This window comes from Gossypium hirsutum, chromosome A04 (genome assembly GCF_007990345.1).
Source record: "Gossypium hirsutum isolate 1008001.06 chromosome A04, Gossypium_hirsutum_v2.1, whole genome shotgun sequence".
NCBI classification, from domain to species: domain Eukaryota; kingdom Viridiplantae; phylum Streptophyta; class Magnoliopsida; order Malvales; family Malvaceae; genus Gossypium; species Gossypium hirsutum.
The window spans coordinates 88,317,717-88,336,298 of NC_053427.1; the positions used below are offsets into that span (position 1 = coordinate 88,317,717).

General features: G+C 31.2%; 3 protein-coding genes across 3 annotated transcripts; 1 reads left to right on the forward strand and 2 right to left on the reverse strand.

Moving 5' to 3' along the window:
* Nucleotides 1-716: 716 nt before the first annotated feature.
* Nucleotides 717-1,369, reverse strand: LOC107933389 (uncharacterized). Its single transcript, XM_016865593.2, has one exon. It carries the CDS (start codon nucleotides 1,276-1,278, stop codon nucleotides 982-984), a length of 297 nt encoding a protein of 98 aa, XP_016721082.2. The 5' UTR covers nucleotides 1,279-1,369; the 3' UTR covers nucleotides 717-981.
* A 3,897-nt stretch (nucleotides 1,370-5,266) lies between these two features.
* On the reverse strand, nucleotides 5,267-9,122 carry LOC107933336 (alpha-ketoglutarate-dependent dioxygenase alkB). The gene is made up of 7 exons (XM_016865524.2): nucleotides 8,928-9,122; nucleotides 8,695-8,846; nucleotides 7,947-8,305; nucleotides 6,921-7,059; nucleotides 6,666-6,732; nucleotides 6,438-6,559; nucleotides 5,267-5,614 (listed from the first exon to the last, which is right to left on the reverse strand). Exons 1-7 carry the CDS (start codon nucleotides 9,029-9,031, stop codon nucleotides 5,475-5,477), a joined length of 1,083 nt encoding a protein of 360 aa, XP_016721013.1. The 5' UTR covers nucleotides 9,032-9,122; the 3' UTR covers nucleotides 5,267-5,474.
* Nucleotides 9,123-9,785: 663 nt separating this feature from the next.
* On the forward strand, nucleotides 9,786-16,660 carry LOC107933356 (uncharacterized). The gene is made up of 5 exons (XM_016865540.2): nucleotides 9,786-10,225; nucleotides 14,736-14,839; nucleotides 15,013-15,126; nucleotides 16,095-16,178; nucleotides 16,342-16,660. Exons 1-5 carry the CDS (start codon nucleotides 9,928-9,930, stop codon nucleotides 16,396-16,398), a joined length of 657 nt encoding a protein of 218 aa, XP_016721029.1. The 5' UTR covers nucleotides 9,786-9,927; the 3' UTR covers nucleotides 16,399-16,660.
* The last annotated feature ends 1,922 nt before the right edge of the window (nucleotides 16,661-18,582 follow it).

Sequence of the window (18,582 nt, forward strand, 5' to 3'; positions counted from 1 at the left end):
TCTCATTAATACTTTAAAGATTTAATCAATTGAAATCAATTTAAAATCCGAATTATAATTAAGGAATCACTAATATAATTAACCCATAATCAAAGGGCAAAATAATGTTTCAATCTTTTCCAACCATTTTCTCATGTTCTTCATTTATTCTAATCATTGGGCATCAAAATTCATTCATATAAAATATATTCACATCTTTTTCAATTCATTAACTTAGGAAGAAGTTTATAAAGCATCATCTATTCAAAATCGACGAACTCTCAATCTGTTTGGTATTACCTCTGATAAAATTTTATTTCTCAACTTTGTCCAAAACCCAAGTGTTTGATGGAGTGAAAATGTAAGTCTTTAGTTTGCACACTCAAACACCTAACCTATAGCTTATAGGTCATTAATGGGAAAGAATAGTATCATTTAAGCTACCTATAGCCTCACGTGTTTGGGTACTCTCAAGCTGCTCATAGCTTAACTTTGATGATATCACACTACATCAGATAAATCATGTCTTCTTATTTCTTTGAAAACTTTAATTATGTCCTTTAAAATTTTAGAAAATTCTTATTAATCTCACAAAAATTTTAAAATTTTTAACTAGACACCTAATTTTAAGATATCTCATTAAACTCTTAAATTTTTGAAAATTTAGTCACAGGATTCACCACAGTCCAAGTCCTCAAATTTCATGGAATTTGGAAAAAAATTGTAGAGAAAAATCATTGAAGAGAAAGAGTTTACTTGGAATTTAATATATAATTCATGCAAATTTTTACCCATGAATTGTTAATCTTTTACAACAATTTCTTCAAATTCTTAACAAAAACAAAACAACAATTAAGCTATAAGAATCTGAAAACAGTTTCGTTGTAGAGATTACAATTAAGCAACTATTAATTTTACTGTCACTGTTATATTACATTAATTAAATTTCAAAAAAAAAACTATAAAAATATATAAGAGTTTAAAGAGTCCAAACCCGGAAAATTAAGAGTTCCGATTCGTCGGTTGACGTACAGAAATCTGAACCGGAATCGGTCTACCGGTACCAGACCCACCACAACTGCTACACGCCATCCGACCGGACCCGGCGCAAGTCCGACAACCGGAATCTCCATCGGACCAACGATTGCAAATGCACGTGATGCGACCCGTGCCGTTACAAGTCGGGCATCTTTGAAACGGACCGGCCATGGGTTTTTGATCCATGACGGATTTGACTAAGACGGCACCAGCTAAAACGCTTAAGCCGGTGGCCACCTGAGTCAAAACGGCCGGCAACATGTCGCCGGAGACGGGATCGGAAGTTTTCCTTTTTGGAATTTAATGAGCGTTATGGAGCAGTGAAGAGGAAGAAGAAAGAACCAAATAGCAGCCAAAGAATAAATAAATAGAATTTGAGAAATTAAAAAATATATATTTGAGATTTTTTTTAATTGAGAAAAATTAAAATAATTGGCTGTGAATTTTATGAAAAGATAAATAAATTAAAAAACAGAAAAAGTAGTTTTGAGGGTATTTTATAAATGGTTAAATTGTTTTAGTCACTCATTTTGTAAAGAAAATTTCAATTTAATCCCTATCAATAGAGAAATTACGAATTTTAGTTACTCTCCGTTTAATTTAAATCCCTAATTGTTTAATTTAAATCCCTAATTGAATACTCATGGAATGTTTTTTTAATTGATATAATAATAAATTTATTCCTAACATAATTTTCCGTCGCTTTAGTCTTAATTTTAAAAATCTAACAAATTTAACTCTCAATATTTACACATTCGGTCCCTTTAATCTTTGATTATTAGAAATTCGACGAATTTAACCTTCAATATTCAAGATCGAGACCAAATTGACAGAATGTATTAATACTTATTCAAGTAATTTATGTACCTAATTGTTTTTTTCATTGTTATTGAAAAAAATTTCAGCGTAAAATTAAATAAAATAATTGAAATTGAATATAAAAATCACACTAACCTAATTTTTAATCAAATTTTGTTATTAATCTTTGTATTATATATAAATTATGGATTTATTCATTGTATTATTCAGTCAATATAGTCTCAATACTTTTCAATTTTTAAAATTTCAGTCATGATCCAAACGGTAGCAATTAAATCTATTAGGTCAAATTCTGCTATTAACTCCATGTTACACCTAAGTTGTGGATTTAATGTTCTCTAATTCAATCATTTTTAGTCCCTGTATTTTCTAATTTTTAAAATTTTAATCTTAACTCAAATGGTTGTCGTTAAATCCATTAAGATAACATTAAAATTTTATGATATTATGTGAAAATTGTAAATTGACACGCTACTACACACGTGATAGCATATTTGTCACATACAATTTCCATGAATAGCTTAACGAATTTAGTAACAACCATTTCACTCGAAACTGAAATTTCAAAAAATAAAAAAATACAAGGACTAAAAATGAACTTACACATAATACAAAGGCTAATAGCAGAATTTAACCAAATTTATTCACTTGAATTTAACCGGTTCAAGGTGTGGACCACGTTGCTTGCTTATTTATGGGATGATAACTCTCGGTTTGGCTTTCAGCTGAACATGGTGTGATGGAAATCTCCAGATTATTGTGGAGATAACTTTTTTTATTTACAAATCGGTCCTTTTATCAACGGCTATGAATTAATCTTCTTTGGTCCAATTTTAACCCAAATGACATTGAAAAGGATAGGGTTTCAATACGAAATACTTTCAATCTTTATCCTAATATATTTTATCCCTTAAGAAAAATTATAGATTTTTTATTTTTTAAATATTCATATGGATTTTGAATTTATTGGATCTAAATTAAGAAATTCTTTTTTTTTTAAAAAGTCGATGCAAGCATGGGTGAAGCCGAAATTTAATTATAAATTTTTAAGAGATTAAAATATAATTTTACTATGTATTAATTTATAATTTCATCGTTTTTTGAAGAGATTAATAGAAATTTTTTCATTTTTATCAGGTAAAAGTGCAATTTACTACATGTGGAAAAAATAAAAATGTCCGGAGAAGGTTGTGCAATTTTGGAATTTGAAATTAAGGCTTAATTTACACAAATGTAAGAATATTAGGGACCAATAAAATAATTATTACATACGAAAGTCTTTAAATAAATAATAGAGATACGGAAGGGCTCTTTAAATATTACATAATGTTCTTTATTATAATATTGATATAGAAATATATTAAAATAGTAAATAAACCCGAACATGAATTAATATACTATAATAAAAATATTTTTTTTAATATATCATAAATTAAAATATTTTAATTTTGTAATAAATAACCATGAGATTAAATCATCAATATTATTATAAAAAGTAATTTATTTATAATATTGTTTATCATGAATTAATATATCACCAATATTATTATAAAAATAATTTATTTATAAAAAATTATCTATAATATTACATTTATTTCTGTTAGATATTACTTTTATTTTGATAAGATATTTTATTAAAAAAGTTGATGATATATCTATGATTTTATTTAAAAAAAATTAATGAATAATCTATAAAATAAATAAATAAATAAATAGAAAATAGAGATAGCGCCACTTGCCACAAAAATAGGGTACGTAGCTTGTTATATATATATATATGACCAATTGATTTTTTTTCATTTCCCTGAAATGCGAAGGCTCTTGCTTGTTCTCTTAAATTCGCTTATGGATAAGAGTAAGATGTGAGGATTTTTTTTGTAATGTTGAAACGGTTATAGTAATTGTTGCTTTTATACCAACTCAGTTGTTATATAAAATTTATATAACTATTAAAAAGGTAAAAAGATTACTCCGGTCCCTCTCAATTTTGATATTGAGCAAATTAACTCTTCTAAAAAAATAGAGTAATTTAATCCTGATCAGATTATAAAATGAACAATTAAAGACAATTAATCACAATATTTCTTTTTTTGTCAATGTTAATGCCGTGGGCTAAATTCGTTAAATCAAAGATTAAATTGACAAAATGTAAATTTTAAGGGCTAAATTTATTATTGTACCAATCAAAATTATGTACAATTTATTAAAAACGTTATCATCTGATTAATTATCTTTAGTTGCTTATTTTTGAAATTGATAGAGATTAAATTACTTTGATTTTTTTTAAAAAGAGACTAAAAAGTGTTTTTACCTAAAAAAAAAAGTCATAGAAAAAGCTATTGTGTTTTATGTTTAAATATAAATATTGAAAATAATTAGAAAAATTCAAATTAAAACGAGGCTGAACAACGATGAATATGTAAAACATCAATGTAAATGATAATAGTCTTAATATTACACGTTTACAATAGATGTATCATATAAATAAATACTATTAAAATATGTAAAAATATTTTAATATAAACAATAATTTTAATTGAGTCAAATTGGTCTAAAATAGACTTATTAATGAGGCCGAATTGATTTTGAGTCAAATCAAATTAAGTTTCAAATCATTTAATTTAGTATCAAATCAATTTCATGTCATTTTGAATTTGAATAATTTCAAGTTTTAATCACTTAAAAGATTTCTGAGTTTCATCACTTTTGAGCCTTAAAATGGAAGTTAATAGTATAAAGCATCACTTTGAGTACAAGTAATTCATTTCCAAGTTGAAGGATTTGCGTATAAGAATTAGCAAGAAGAGCTATGATAAGATCAAAATTATCCATAAATTTAAAATTTAATCCTATATTTTTATTTTTTAAATTTTTAAATTTTCTAATTTTCAGATTTTAGATTTTAAATTCAACTTTTAACTTATTATTCTGTTAAATTTAAATTTATTACATCAATTTCTTAGTTAGATTGCTATAAAGTGAGCAGTGGTGGAGCCAAAAAGAAAAAAAAATTTGGAGAGATGGAATTAAATTGTAAGTAAAAATACAATTTCACTATTTTAATAGTCTATATCTTTATAATTTTTAAATGATTAAATCAAATTTTTATTATTCTTGAAGAGGCCAAAGTGCAATTTCAGCATTACTATTTTAAAATTTTATAAATTATAAAGTACCTAAATGAAAAATTTTCCATTTTAGGGGGTCGGTTGGCTCCACCACTGAAAGTGAGTATTCTTTATGACAGTATTTTGAAATTTTTAATATTTTGAAATGTCATACCAACTAATTTAACAAAAAAATAATAATTTAACAGAACTTAAATTTTGAAATATGAAAAGTAAAAATATTAAATTCCTAAAAATAAAAGTACAATGACGAAATTTCAGATTTGTGAAAATAAAAGGACCAAACTATCATAAAACACAAATTGTTGAAACAAAAATTTTACTAAATAATTCCTTGTTCTTTTCCCTACAAAATTGTTGGGTACACTTACATAATCAATAACCAAGCAGCTTAAAGCATGGATTGAAAATGCCATAAGACATGAAGACTAGTAATTTGAAACACTAAACTTAAGTAATTGAAAGAGATGCATAATCAAACGGCCTTTCCTATTTTTGCTCAAAATAAAATTAAAAGACTTGCCTGATATTGATGTTGATCCTTGAAGTTCTTATATAGTCCAAGAAACAACGATCATCCTCGTCCGAAAACCGTAATTCAAGAGGAGTGATTTCTGCGTTTTCTTCGTCTGTGAATATGCGAGGCACACCTGCAAGAATTTCATGTTGCTAGGGATGGTTAATTGGTTATATAAGATGCTAGAGAAGAAAACAATCGATAAGCCAATGTCCAAGCTAAAAGTATTTCTACGTACAAGTTTATACCGGATGTTTCTTTCCTTTTTGGTACAAAAAAGGGATTGTAAATACTAGGATTCGAAACCCGAACTTGCTAGATGTCACTCTTAAGGGTAACTAATCTAGCTAGTCTAAGCCTCGGGTTCAGCAGATATTTCTTTTTGGGTAAAATTACTAAACTAATAGTAAATTTAAGTTTTGGTCACTCAACTTCAAAATGTTACTAAATGATCACTGAACTGTATCTATCAACAAATTAAAAAACATACCTTAAATCCAAGTCGATCTGACAGTCAATGTCGAAAATCGGAAAAGAAGTTTTATGAAAAAAACTGAACTGTAGAAGAAAATGGAATGACAACTTTCAATTGGTACAAGCGGTGCAAACAAAGGTCATACAACAACAATTTTAATAGCCCAGGGACAAAAATAAAAAGCTTCAAATAGTTCAATGATCATTTTGTAACTTTTTGAAGTTGAGTGACCAAAACGTAAACTTATTAATAGTTTAATGACCTTGGGTGTAATTTACCATTTCTTTTTTACATTATGTACCTGTAGCTTGTTTGTTATTTAAGGAAGCAAAGAGGGCAAATGCCAAATATTTCTCAAACAAATTCGATTGCAGCATTTGGATCAATAGCGATGGATAGAATGATTTACAATCGAGTTCAAGTTCGGAAAATTCCAAAACCATAACATGGAAAAGAAAGCTATTGGGAAGTGAAATCCAACCATGAAAGCATTCCCTTGCTTCTCCTGCCATAAGTACAACATCGCCACTTCGGAGAAACATCGCTAATGGTTCATCCTGTCTAGACTTTCCTCCGAGAAGGAAAATAGCTTTACAGCCGAAACTGAGAAAGAAAATACAATTGAAACACGAAAGTCAAAACTAAAGAGGATGCTTTCTTTTGTCTTTCTAATTTCAAAGGATTAAATAATAAGGAAATAGTAAGTTACCTCATGCTTACAATAGGTTTACTCCAATCTGCTTCCATGTCATCAAGGTGACCACCAAGTGTATCACCTGGAAAGATAAAAAAAGATTTCAAAGCTCAAAAAGGTGACATGGGGATGTAGAGGACTGCACAAAAGTTATCTCAATCATAAATACACACACATGAATATATATATGAGAGTGAGGGTATATAACAAAGAGTACATTACTGAAGCTTGAGAATTTCTAAGCATGAAATCATTGTATTCAAAGAATACCTGATCCAAAATAGTTGACAATTGCAGCCTCTGGCCAGAACTCTTCTCCAATAGGCATTGCAGGCTCAGCCATTCTTTTGGCCAGCTGACAGAGTGCATTTGGTATCTTGTTATGAGGTAAAGACACAGCATAGTTCCGCTGCACCATAAATACATTCAATTTAGAAGTCATCTCAACATAAAACATTCTCCTTTAATTTAATTTTCAAAGAAAAGGAGTAATTACAGACTTATCATCATGCATCAGGTTAAGTCAGGAGTATGACATCAGTGTACTTGAATAATGCCTAATAACACTTTCAGGAAGTTACAAGATATAAGTTCCGGAAACAAATATCATCATGCATCGGCTAAGACAACGAGTATGATTAGCACATCGTCATACCTGAATGATGCCTTACAACATTTTCACAAAGTTACATGATATAAGTTTCTATCACAAACATTGAAAGTGATACTTATGTTTCGGAATTGGAATCCTATAACTAAATCTAAATAATCAACAAGATCAAATTGAAGAACCCTCAAATTATATCAGGTGGCTATTCGATCAGTGAATGTACCTGAGAGATCCTTCTATTATAGGGATTCGATCAAATTAGTCCCTCAACTATTAAATGGATCGATTTACTACCTGTACTATTAAAAAGATTCAAATAAGGCCAAATTGAAATAGAGTTAAAAAAATATCATTTATAGTTTAACAGAGTTAATATTTTTAAAGTTTTTATGGTTTTGTAAATGAAATATTTTGCTTGGAATTGAACTGTAATTAAATAATAATAATTTTCAAAACATTTTTTATACGGTAAATGTTAACTCTGTTATAATTTGGACTTATTTGATTCTATATACTAAATTGATCCATTTAATAATAGAATGGCTAATTTGATCTGGTACCTATAATACAGGGACCTCTCAAGTACTTTAACCCTATTCAATCAGTATAGGTGCTCTAATTAGACAATAAACATCTCACCAACTAAAGATATAAGAAGATCAAGGACTAAATGAATGAATACCTACATTGGACCAGTCAAATTGAAGGCCAAGGGTACTCCACCGTAGCTTTCGCAGCAAAACAGAAGCAGGCACCGTTTTGCAAGCCTTTCCCCTTGATCGTGCGATGTCTTCCTCATAAAACTTCCATCTATGAGAATCTCCATTGCTTACAGAAGCACTTGGTTCAGAATCCAAACCGTTGTCAGACGTTTCCTCCTCAATGAAAACTTTACCTTCCTTTGCCGCAACAAACAGGTTACTTATAGGTCCATAAATAACATTATGATTTGTTCTGTTTGGAGGTTGCGGAAAGTTAGTTAAACTTTCCCTTATCCATGTACATTGTTCATCCAAGGTTAATGCACCGGGAAAAAAATAGAACCCTGCATTTTCAAAACAATTCATCGAAAATAGAACCAATACTATGCTTGCGAACGTGAAATTGAAAATTTGGATTCAGATTTCATTTGTTATATAACTTGTCTGAAAAGGTATACATACGTTAAGTATGAATTAGTTGAAATTTAATATGATTATATATTTGAAGCATATAAAACCATGACTTTTAAATTCACAAACATCACAACGAATTTCAAATTCACTATTAGATAGACATCGAACAAATTCACTAATTTAGAAAATAATGATGGATTCAACTACTTTTAAAATCCAAATCCAATCTTTTCAATTTCAAATTAAAATTCGCAACAAAACAAAACAAATTGTTCTCTATTCGATACTAATTGAAATCAAATGGAAAAAAAATAGATACCAGGGCTATTTTCCAAGCCAAAAATCGGACGATCAAATCCACAATTAACATGTACAACTCCTGGAGGAAGTTCAACATTTTGATTGAATGACTCTGAAATGGATTTGAAATCCAAAACCTCTGATAAATCGACTTGTTTAGGTTGCTTCTTCCTGGAGAAGTTCAAACCAAAATAATCAAGAAACAAGAGAAAACATGTTTCTTTTCAAAATATAAGCTGAAACTTGACGTACTTTTTCGTGGATTTCGAATTTTCGTAATAAAGCTTGTACTTCTTTTCTGTTTTTCTAAAAGCTGTTCGCTCTGCATCGTCACCGGCTCTATCGGATCCGTACATCTTCCCCTGAGCCGGCGAGTTAACTCGGAAAAGTACGCTGGTGATTTCAAAATTAGGGTTTTAATAAAGTTTTTGCAAACGGTTTATTTTTCACATAAAAGAAATTATCAGGTGCGTTCGCTACTATTGTAAATTACTCAAAAAAATCAAAATTATCTGATTTAGTTTAATTGACTCTTGGTCCAATAATAGTTGAATAAAATTAAAAAAATTATAAAATAAAAAAAAATTTATAGAATCAGTTCAATTACCAATTTTTGTCTCGATATTTAATTTTTTATCAATTCTAATATATTCGATTAGAAATTAGGTCAACTTTTATGTTTGCAATAAGGTATTTAGAATCGGATTAATGATCAAATCAATCAAACAATAGTTTGTTGATCCAACCAATACGTCCGATTTGATTAGATAAATTACTAAAAATTCAATTCAACTAGTTTATACTAATTCTCAAATCAACTAGTTCGATATTATTCTCTAAACCATGCTCTATTCGTTCTTGATTTGATTCAAATAACTTTAGTTCACATCGATATACCAACAATTTCTCGATCCAACTGATTGATCTAGTTCAGTTCAAATAACACTAAAATAATTTAAAGTTCAACCTCAAATTGACCCAACAAAAATTAAATTCGAATCAAAATTAACTCGAAACGTCCAATTGAGAGGATCGAGTGAGTGATGTAGTTAAAGAGAAAGGGCAATTACGTAACTTCATCAGGTTAAAAAGCCTAGCTAAGCGAAAAATTGGGGCGCCCAAATAACCAAACCAGTGAAAGAGAAAAAATATCGTTAATTTAACGAACAAAGCCTTTATATATATATAAAGGAAACGCCAAAAGATTGGAATAACTTCAAAGAAGAAAAAGAGCAAAACAAGAGGATCGGAGATGGCGTGCAGAGCGGTATTACGTTCCATTTTCATGACGGAGACGTGGAGGCCTCTACGGCCGAGCTGGGATTTACTATCTTTGAGGAGCTTCGGAACAACAACAACAACAACCGCCGCCGCCGCCGCGAAGAGAGGGAGCGGCGGATGTTACGGTACGATGGTTGTTAGGGCTCGAGAGGTTCACTTTTGGAATGGGATTCAGAAACCGAGTTGCTCTGGAAATGAAACTCCGTCGAAATCGGAGGATGAGATTGATCAAGGACCTCCTCAGGAAGCTGTTCTCAAAGCAATTTCAGGTTCATTTTTTGAATTTCCTTTTTGGGATGAATTTTTGTTTATTACTTGGTGAGAAATTTGGATAAATTAAAGATATTTAGTTGGTTTTTTTAATAAAGAGGTTGATGTAGCTTTTTTTAGTGAATAAATTGAAGCAATGCCAATGAAGATTACATTTTTCAATTGTTTAAGCAGGAAAGAGCCAAGAGAAGTGTGATTTAATTAATCATAATGTTGCGGAAGCGACGATAATATTAATAACAATATTATCAGAAATATTTAGATAATTATTATGCCAACAATTATACTAAGAAAATTCCCAGTTAAATTGGAGGGGTCACAATGGTCCCGCTTAAAACCCAACAACTAGACAGAACTCACTTAGATATTTATAGCAATAATAACTAAATAAATATAACCAATATAAAGCTATTAAATAAAAGCAAACAAATAAGAAATAAAATACCAGAGTTTTAACGAGGTTCGGCCAATTTAGCTTACGTCCTCGGACACTACCAAATTAATATTTCCTCTAGAAATATTACAAAGGAGAAGATTTTGGGATAATACAACCAAAGGGGGAGGGGTTCTATATATAACAAACCAAACCCCCTCCATTTCTATCTTTTCCTAATGTGGGATATTGCCAATATTCAACAAATCTCCACCTTGGCGATATTCCACATCTTCGAACATCTTCTCATAACACAAACTTCAATAGTGTCTTCAATTTTGCAACCAATCGCCTTCTTCCCTTTTGGTAGTTGTGCCAGCTTCCACATCTTGTTTTTCTCTAGAGATTGCATTTCCTCTTCCATTGCACCTAACCATCTATAATTCTCTAAACTCTGAATGGCTTCGGTGTAAGTGGATGGAATATTATCAACAACTGGAAGTGCATAAGCTACCATGTCAGTGAAACGAGCAGGTTTCTGAATTTCTCGTCTCTGCCTTCTGACTGCAATTGGCTCTGATTGCTGTTGAGGTTCTTGGGTAGAAACCTCTTCCTCATCTGACTCTGCATCTGCCAATGAAGAATCACTAGTGGTACCTTTTGCTGGAATTACCACACTCTGCTCAAACTCCACCTGCTGCGGAGTACACTCCACCTGCTGCGAAGTACTACTCACTCCTTCTGGATTTACCTTATTCAACATGGCAGATTCATGAAAGGTAACATCCCTACTGATTATCGTCTTCTTTGCCTCTAGACACCACAAACGATATCCCTTAACACCAGCATTGAAGCCCATGAATAGAGCCTTCTTTGCTCTTGGATCTAACTTTGATTCTTTCACATGATAATATGCAATAGAACCAAAAATGCGCAAGGTGTCATAATCAGTAGCAGGTTTTCCATACCATTTCTCCAAAGGAGTCTTGCCATTTATAGCAGATGATGGCAAATGATTGATGAGATGTTGAGCGTACGTCACAGCCTCAGTCCAAAACTTTCTATCTAATCCAGCATTAGATAACATACATCGAACTTTCTCCACAAGCGTTCGATTCATACGCTCTGCCACCCCATTCTGTTGCGGTGTTCCACCTACGGTGAAGTGCCTTACTATGCCACAATCTTGGCATATCTTCAGGAAAGGATCGCTTTTATATTCTCCACCGTTGTCTGATCGGAGAACCTTAATCTTCCTTCCTGTCTGATTTTCAACTTTAGTTTTCCACTTAAGGAAAACTTCAAGCACCTCATCTTTGTTCTTCATAGGAAACACCCAAACTCGTCTGGAAAAATCATCAATAAAGGTGACAAAATAACGTCTTCCTCCAAGTGATGGAGTCTTGGACGGTCCCCATACATCAGAATGCACATAATCCAGAATACCTTTAGTATTGTGAATCCCAGTGCCAAATTTCACCCTTCGTTGTTTTCCCAGAACACAATGCTCGCAAAATTCAAGTTTGCAAGTCTTTGTACCTTTCAATAATCCTTGCTTGGCTAGAGTTTGCAAGGATTTTTCACCAGCATGGCCCAAACGCATATGCCACAGCTGTGTTGCCTCAGCGTCCTTCTTGGTACTCGAAATTGCTGCTGCTGTTGTCCCGACCACTGTACTACCTTGGTAGTAATACAGATTGTTCTTTCTTATGCCTTTCAACATCACCAATGCTCCTGAAGTTGCTTTAAGAACTCCATCTCGTATTGTCACAACTAGGCCTTTAGATTCTAACGACCCCAAAGAGATGAGATTCTTCTTCAACTTTGGGACATATCGTACATCCCGCAAAATTCTAGTAGATCCATCATGACTCCTCAGTTTAATTGAACCTATCCCGGCTATTTTACACGTGTTATCATTACCCATGTAAACAACCCCTTCATCTAGTTTTTGAAATTCAAAGAACCATTCCCAAATGGGACACATATGATAGGAACAACCAGAATCCATGATCCACTCATCTGCATGTAATGTTGAAGATGTCATACTAAGAGAAAAGTCTGACTCTGCTTCACTATTGCATTCTGCAACATTTGCATCTTGCGGAGTCTTCCCTTTTTTCTTCAATTTTGGACAATCTTTCTTCCAATGTCCTTTTTCTTTGCAAAAAGAACATTCATCTTTGGCAACAGCTCGACCTTTGGACTTTCTTCTCTTCCCCTTAGACTGACTTTGCTGACGACCTCTTGTTACCAATGCTTCCACTGCTGCTTCACTTGAACCTTTCAACTTATCCTTTCGGCGTAGTTCATAGCTATACAATGCAGCAGTTACTTCATTGAAAGTTACTTCCGATTTTCCATGAAGTAGAGTAGTTTCAAGGTACTCAAACTCCTCAGGAAGCGATCCCAACAACATTAACGCCAAGTCTTCGTCTTCAAAAGTCACATCCAAATTCAACAAATCAGCCACCAGCTGATTAAAATTGGTAATGTGCTCGTTCATCGTGGTACCAGGAACATAACTGAAACGAAACAGTCTTTTCTTCATATGTAACTTATTTTGACTGTTCTTCTTCAGAAATTTCTCCTCCAATGCTTTCCACAATTTACTTGCAGAAGTCTCTTTACTGAATGTATACTTCTGCTCTCTGGAAAGACATGATCGAATTGTACCACATGCCAATCGGTTGATGGTCTTCCATTCTTTATCATCAACCCCTTCTGGTTTTTCTTCCTCAATGGCAATATCTAGACCCTGTTGAAAGAGGGCATCTAGAAGCTCACTTTGCCACATGCCGAAATGACCTGTTCCATCAAAAATTTCCACTACAAATCTCGTATTTGCAGTTCCAATCCTCGGCAAAATGTACGAAGTGGAAGTTGTTGATATGGATGGTTTTTCTTCTGTCATTTTTGCCATAGCTTCTACTTAATAGCCACCAAATGCAGAATACCCACAAGCTTTAGGAAATGTTTCTGATGTGTAAGATCAGACTAAGCTGCAAACACAGAGCATATTACAAAACCTTGGCTCGGATACCAATTGTTGCGGAAGCGACGATAATATTAATAACAATATTATCAGAAATATTTAGATAATTATTATGCCAACAATTATACTAAGAAAATTCCCAGTTAAATTGGAGGGGTCACAATGGTCCCGCTTAAAACCCAACAACTAGACAGAACTCACTTAGATATTTATAGCAATAATAACTAAATAAATATAACCAATATAAAGCTATTAAATAAAAGCAAACAAATAAGAAATAAAATACCAGAGTTTTAACGAGGTTCGGCCAATTTAGCTTACGTCCTCGGACACTACCAAATTAATATTTCCTCTAGAAATATTACAAAGGAGAAGATTTTGGGATAATACAACCAAAGGGGGAGGGGTTCTATATATAACAAACCAAACCCCCTCCATTTCTATCTTTTCCTAATGTGGGATATTGCCAATATTCAACACATAATTCTGCTTAGCAGCTTTAAAGTTAGAAACTTTAAGTAAGAATATTGAAGTTCAGTATGCTGCTTCAATGTCTAATGCATTCGTATATAGATACGGATATGACTTTTCAAGGATTTTCCAAATACTAGTAATACTAGGGAGGTGGCCGGATCAAATTAGTCCCTCTATTATTAAATGCACCATAAAAAGAAAAAAATTTATTTATAGAACCATAAGTAGACTTTAAGAATATTAATTTTTCTAAATAGTGGGTGATATTTTTTAAATAGTAAATATTAATTTTATTCCAATTTGGACTTATTTGATTCTTTTTAATACTATAAGGATTAAATTGATCCATTTAATAGTAGAGAGACTAATTTGATCAATTCTCTATAAGAGAGGGACCTCTTAGTTACATCCACCCATAAAATTACTTAAAATAGTTGAACTTATCAATGTTGGATCCAGATACACCCGAGTTCGAGTAAAATAGGAAGGAACTACTCTCCCAGTCTCCCTTGAAAAGCAAATAACATGGTTCTTTAGTTATATCAGTTTACAAATGGACTTTGATGCCTGCTTAAAGTTTTGCTTTGGTTCTAGTTGTCATTGTGTTTTACTTGTTGAGGAATTTGTATTAGATTTATTGATATAGACTTTTGGTTTTCGATTTCAGAGGTATCAAAGACAGAAGGGAGAGTTGGACAAACAACAAATGTGGTTATTGGTGGAACAGTAGCCGATGGTTCAACTAATGAATGGCTTGCTTTGGATCAGACGGTATGTCATATCACCTCCTAATTCGAAGTTTTCTCAAGCGGTTTGAGACAACAGCTGTTCATTCGCCTTTAAACTATGTCTGTGGTACTTGGAAGTTATTATATTTTAGATGCTGAAAGAAAAAAGCTTTGATATTCTTTTGCCTGCTATGTTGTTTCTTTTTACCTTGTCAGGTCAACTCATATCCTTGTGTTAGAGGATTTATAGCGATAGGAACTGGAGGTGATGATTTTGTGCGAGCTATGGTTGTTGCTGTGGAATCCGTGTTACAACAGCCAATTCCTGAGGTACTTTTACTCATTTTGTATAGTGAAAATCAATTATTGTTTGATATATCTGGTTATTTATGCATTTGAATATAGACAAAAAAACAGATTTTGTGGTTTTTAGTTTATGTAAGTAAGATGAACCTTGGTATTTGTGATGTTGAAAACATTCACGATATCTCATAATATCAGTGTAGAGCTCTTCTGGACTTCATTTACTGTTAGTTTATGTAGAAGCCATTTTGTTAGGTGTGTATGCCACAGCTGATGTAGAGGCAATATCTCAACTAGCACAGCTTCGGTTAAACGTACATGCATTGCCCTCTTGTATTGCACAGTCCTGGATTCTATAGAACTAAACCTTATAAATTGGTACTTTGGGAGTCTGCATTATATCATCCAAGTATTACCTAACAGGCTGATTTTGACCGAGGAAAGAATTTGGAAATTTTGATAGAAGTAGAACATTGAAGGATTAAATGGGAGTTTTGATGAGAACTGCTACAACCATTGAAAGTAAGTACAAACTCAGACATTTGAAAAATCTCAGTCCTACAGAATAACTGCCAACATAAGTCTGAAAGACTTTGTTGCGGGTTGTTCAACGAGGTATTTCAAGAAATGGCAAGTATTTAGATCATGAATAGAGATATGATATATTGGAATTGCTTTGCCCAAGGAGATATCTGACTTGTCTTGAAGCTGAAACCGGTTTAACTTATTGCTTGGTGACACTAGTTCAACCAAAAACCTTACTTTTCGAGGAACATAATTCGTTTGCTGTAAGCCTGAGTTCAAGGGAAGAACATGCTTGAACTACAATGTTTCCTGGTCAATAACATCGGCATCTATATACGAACTGTTATTTCCATTTTGTCTTCTGCTTTCTCCTTTGTTTTATCAAGAAGTTGCATTTAGTCATCCATGCAAAAGCTAGAACGCAAAATTTATATATATACATATACTACATTGACAAGGTTTCCTAACAGGGTCGAGTGAGGCGTAAGGTATCATCTAGGGGAAAATATGTATCTGTCAACATCGGTCCCGTTCAGGTCGTTTCTAGTGAACAGGTCTCTCTCTTTCTCTCTCAATCTCTTGCACTCACACAGGCATGCACGAATTCACCTACACATACACATACACATACACGATGGCATTCATATACATGCACACATGTAGCCAGATACGAGACTCATCGGATTGTACATACTCTAATCAAACTCGCTCCACCAGGTTCAAGCCGTATACAATGCTATGAGGAGAGATAATCGGATGAAATACTTCTTGTAATCTGATTAAGTAAGTAGCCAATGTAATTGCCCTTACTCTTCATCATTGGATTTTTTTTTTTTTTTACAGTTTCTTTTAAGTAGTCAATTAATGTTCTTTGATTAACCAAAAGGCACTATCATATAGGCATATAGAATCATTGATGAAATTTGTATTTTAACACTTTGCTTAAAACATGTCAACTTGTATTTTGATTATGTATTTGTTTATTTATTTTATCAATAAAAAATTAGTATGCTAATGGCATATATTATTTTATCATTCTTTCTTTGAAATAGAAATATATATTTGTATTCGATGCATGAATTAGTAGACCTCTTTCACAAGCTTTGCATGGCAGCTCGATTTATTGTTTAAAATTTATTTTTATATTGGTATTTATATACTTTATAATTAAATAATAATTTGGGGTTTTTTATAAAAATAATCTAAAAATTTTGATTAATTACAAAAATGATCCACTTTTTTTATTATGTACATAAATGACTTAAAATGAATAGTGAAAGTTAGAGGTCAATCTATTTAACGCCTCATGTATAAATACTTGTCTAATATTAATATTTTTAATGTTTCGGGGGTCAAAAAATAAATAATAATGGTGTAGTTATAGAGAATAGCGTCACCACTTTAATATTTCAAATTTTTTATTAATTTAAAACTAAAATTATTATTTTATTTTATCGAGCTACCACCTTTAATACGTCAAACTTTTAAAATAATAATTTTAGTTTTATACTAAAAATAAAAAGTTTGAAGGTTGTAGCGCCATTCTCTATTACTCTACTAAATAAAATACTAACTTTAATTTTAAATAATAAAAAATCAATCACTATAAAAAAAAGTTTTACATATTAAAATGGTGGCGCCATTCTTTATTACTCTTATTTATTTTTTGGGCCTTGAAATATTTAAAAACTGACATTTATACAAGTGAAGCAAAATTAAATTTAAATTTTTGAAGGGGTAAGATAAAAATTTTATCATTTTATTAATTATAAAATTACAAAAAGAATCTACAAAACAATATGGCCAAATTAAACGGGGCCAAGACTGTTGTCTGTTCATTCATGATCGTCCCTGCCATTAGTACATTATTATTTAAGCAAAAGAGTTTTTAATGTTTTAATGATCTTTTAATAGCATGTTTTAGATTGGTTGGTTTAATTAATATCTATAAACACAATTAAATATTATAGATTTTCGGTATTTAATAAATTATTTTTATTGAAATAAAATTACAAATGACCCATTCAATCCCTATTTGATAGGGATGGTAGTCAACCATGCAAAATCAAATATAGGCAAATATTCTACAAGATCTTTCTGGATTTAAATATCCTAAATTTTCGAATATAATAAATGAAAATAGAATATATTTATTATTTAAATTCACAGATAATAGATTCAAATATTCACATATATTATTTAATTTTTTGAATTTTGAATATTTAATATTAGATTAATAATATTATTTAATTCACATATTAAAAATTATATATATAAATATCAAATCTATTGTCAATCTTTTTTACTATTAAAGAGCAAGCATTTCCACTAATACAAGTGGAATTTCCTTTTCAACGACTATTGTTGACTTATCAGTAACCAAGTTGAGACTTCTACGTATGTGCGTCAATGGTAAAATTCTACTATTAGTCCTTATACTATATACAGATTTTGAATCTACTCCTTGTACTATATGTAAATTATAAATTTAGTCATTGTACTCAAAATTAGTTAATTTTAATTCTTATATTTTTTCAAATTGGTCGATTTTAGTTCATGTATTTTTTAAAATTTGAAATTTTAATCCTCAACAAAACATAGCAATTAAGTTCGTTTGGTTAAATTGTATTATTAATCTTGCACTATGTGTAAGTTGTGTATTTAATCTATATTCTCTAAATTAAATGTTGTTTTATCTCAAGAATAAGGACTAAATCTATAATTTATGCATAATATAATTTCAAAATTTAACCGAAGTAAAAACTGGTAGGCTTTTATTGTCTGAAACAATCAAGTGGAACCAACAGACAGGACAACACAATCATATTTCACCTACAACTATTATTAAAAAATATAATAATTATAAAAAAAAAGCTACTTTAAAAAAGTATATAATTTATCATTATATATAATACGTGTCAAATTATCAAATATTAAAATATTTTATTTACAAAAAAG

What these genes read in the sequence shown, in the direction of transcription:
- LOC107933336 (XM_016865524.2), bottom strand. Translation starts at nt 9,031, where the DNA reads ATGTACGGATCCGATAGAGCCGGTGACGATGCAGAGCGAACAGCTTTT. An exon ending in TGGCTTGGAAAATAGCCCTG is followed by an intron (nt 8,306 to 8,694) that starts GTATCTATTTTT and finishes TTGAAAATGCAG; the next exon opens with GGTTCTATTTTTTTCCCGGT. An exon ending in TGTCAACTATTTTGGATCAG is followed by an intron (nt 6,733 to 6,920) that starts GTATTCTTTGAA and finishes TTATCTTTCCAG; the next exon opens with GTGATACACTTGGTGGTCAC.
- LOC107933356 (XM_016865540.2), top strand. Translation starts at nt 9,928, where the DNA reads ATGGCGTGCAGAGCGGTATTACGTTCCATTTTCATGACGGAGACGTGG. An exon ending in GGCTTGCTTTGGATCAGACG is followed by an intron (nt 14,840 to 15,012) that starts GTATGTCATATC and finishes TTACCTTGTCAG; the next exon opens with GTCAACTCATATCCTTGTGT. An exon ending in AGGTCGTTTCTAGTGAACAG is followed by an intron (nt 16,179 to 16,341) that starts GTCTCTCTCTTT and finishes TCGCTCCACCAG; the next exon opens with GTTCAAGCCGTATACAATGC.
- LOC107933389 (XM_016865593.2), bottom strand. Translation starts at nt 1,278, where the DNA reads ATGTTGCCGGCCGTTTTGACTCAGGTGGCCACCGGCTTAAGCGTTTTA.